Here is a 1,788-nt window from a genome sequence, read left to right as displayed (position 1 = left end):
ATTAAAAGCGATGAAGACATAACAGAGCAACAGTCACCAGTCACAGCAGAAGAAACAAATGATAAAGTAGCTGCTGGTGAAAAACACCAAGAAGAGGAAGAAGGGGTGGGACAAGAGGAGGCTAACAAAGAAGACAATGAAGTGACGAACGATTTAAATATTGTCAAAGAAGAAATAGAAGCAAAAGGAGAAGTAACTGCTGACGAAAAACACAATGAGGAGCAAGAGGAGACTAAGGAAGAAGGTAACGAACCAATGAACAATTTAGATATTGTCAAAGAAGACATAAATGAGGAAGCTAATGTTACTACCACAGAAGCTCAAAAGGAAGGAGAGGATGACTAAGACACTACTACTTTTGACCATTTTTGTACATGTGTATATTAATTTTCTATATGCACACACACACACATACACATATGTACACTCACATACTCTGATAAAGACTAAATCCAAGCTGTTATTCTTGCTGCTATCCGCTTTTCTAAGAATTTGGTAATTGTTATTGATTGTAAAACTATGAGTGAACTGTGCTAGCTCTTCTTCTAAACAGTTCAGTTATGTTTCATCTCTTTCAGACATACAAGACACAGATGTCAATTCTATTCCAGGTATGATACTCTTCATTATAGTGATAATGTGGTTTGAGTGTATGTACATTACTTTGTAGTTTGTTTGCTTCTGTTTGATTGTAATGGTTGGCTAGAAGAAGGAGTAAAGAGGAATGGGGTTTATTTTGTAAAATAGAAAAAACAGTGGAAGAGATTAGTTCTATTGGTATTCAGTTTGATTATATTGTTCCTTCAATGGGTAAGAGATACATAATAATTATTAATATTTGTTTTATATACATGTATACAGATAATTTAGAGTGCCTGAGTGACGTTAACATAGCCAGTAAGAAACTGTTCCTGATACAAGGAGACAGACCTCAACTGCTAAACTGGGAGAGGTATGGGCTAAGAATTGGAGTATCTGGAGGAAGCCTATCATCCACAGAGACAGGTGAGGTAGCCGTGGTCGCTCTTGTAGGAGGACAGTTTGTGTTTCCTAAGAACACGGTACTCGTTAGTGCTGTGTATGCAGTCTCCATTTCTAGACCTCTCCTCAAAGCGACAAACGCTGTGTCTACAGTCCCGGATCTGGGATTCAAGGAATCAGGCTTATTCTACCGGATCCAGGAGGAATCTTTCATTAGAATTGATCCCGGATCCAGGATTCAAAGATTCAGTCTTATTCTACCGGATCAGGAGTGATTTTTTCATCAGTAATGATTCTGGACTCCTTTTTGACTCTGGAACACTGCATGCTGATTGCATGAGATCACTGAGCTAAAAAGTTTGACCTTTATTTGTTATTATCATCATCAGTATTATTACAGTTACTATCCTTATAAGTCTTTGTGGTGTAGTGTTTTCATTTTAAAGTTATCATGTATTATTAATATTAAATTAGTAGTTACTTTTTATTATTTTTTGTGTGCATTTAATGATGTGTGTTGGATGATAATTTGGTAGTCTTGGACTGTGTTGTTCGAGAAATAAACACTGTAGTATACTTTTTAACTAACTCATAGTAACACGTACACACACGCACACCTTATAACATTTGACACATTTATGATTACATGCTATATAGGTTACACTATTAATGCACTCATCTTATACATTATATAAATAGGTGGTTTGTGTAAGAGTTGTTATTATTGAATGATCCTTGGTTATAATACAACTATACATCCATTACCACAAAGGCCATCCTTTAAGCATTGGCCTCATTATAGCATGA

General features: G+C 35.8%; 1 protein-coding gene across 1 annotated transcript; it reads left to right on the top strand.

Annotated features, from left to right (window-relative positions):
* The first annotated feature begins 530 nt into the window (after positions 1-530).
* LOC109592195 (uncharacterized) lies at positions 531-1,515 on the top strand. Its single transcript, XM_020007716.1, has 3 exons — positions 531-611; positions 671-810; positions 862-1,515. Exons 2-3 carry the CDS (start codon positions 807-809, stop codon positions 1,254-1,256), a joined length of 399 nt encoding a protein of 132 aa, XP_019863275.1. The 5' UTR covers positions 531-611; positions 671-806; the 3' UTR covers positions 1,257-1,515.
* The last annotated feature ends 273 nt before the right edge of the window (positions 1,516-1,788 follow it).

The sequence above is a fragment of the Amphimedon queenslandica genome, unplaced genomic scaffold (assembly GCF_000090795.2).
Source record: "Amphimedon queenslandica unplaced genomic scaffold, v1.1 AMPQUscaffold_6021_Cont22017, whole genome shotgun sequence".
NCBI lineage: Eukaryota > Metazoa > Porifera > Demospongiae > Haplosclerida > Niphatidae > Amphimedon > Amphimedon queenslandica.
This window is presented reverse-complemented; position numbering and strand designations above follow the sequence as displayed.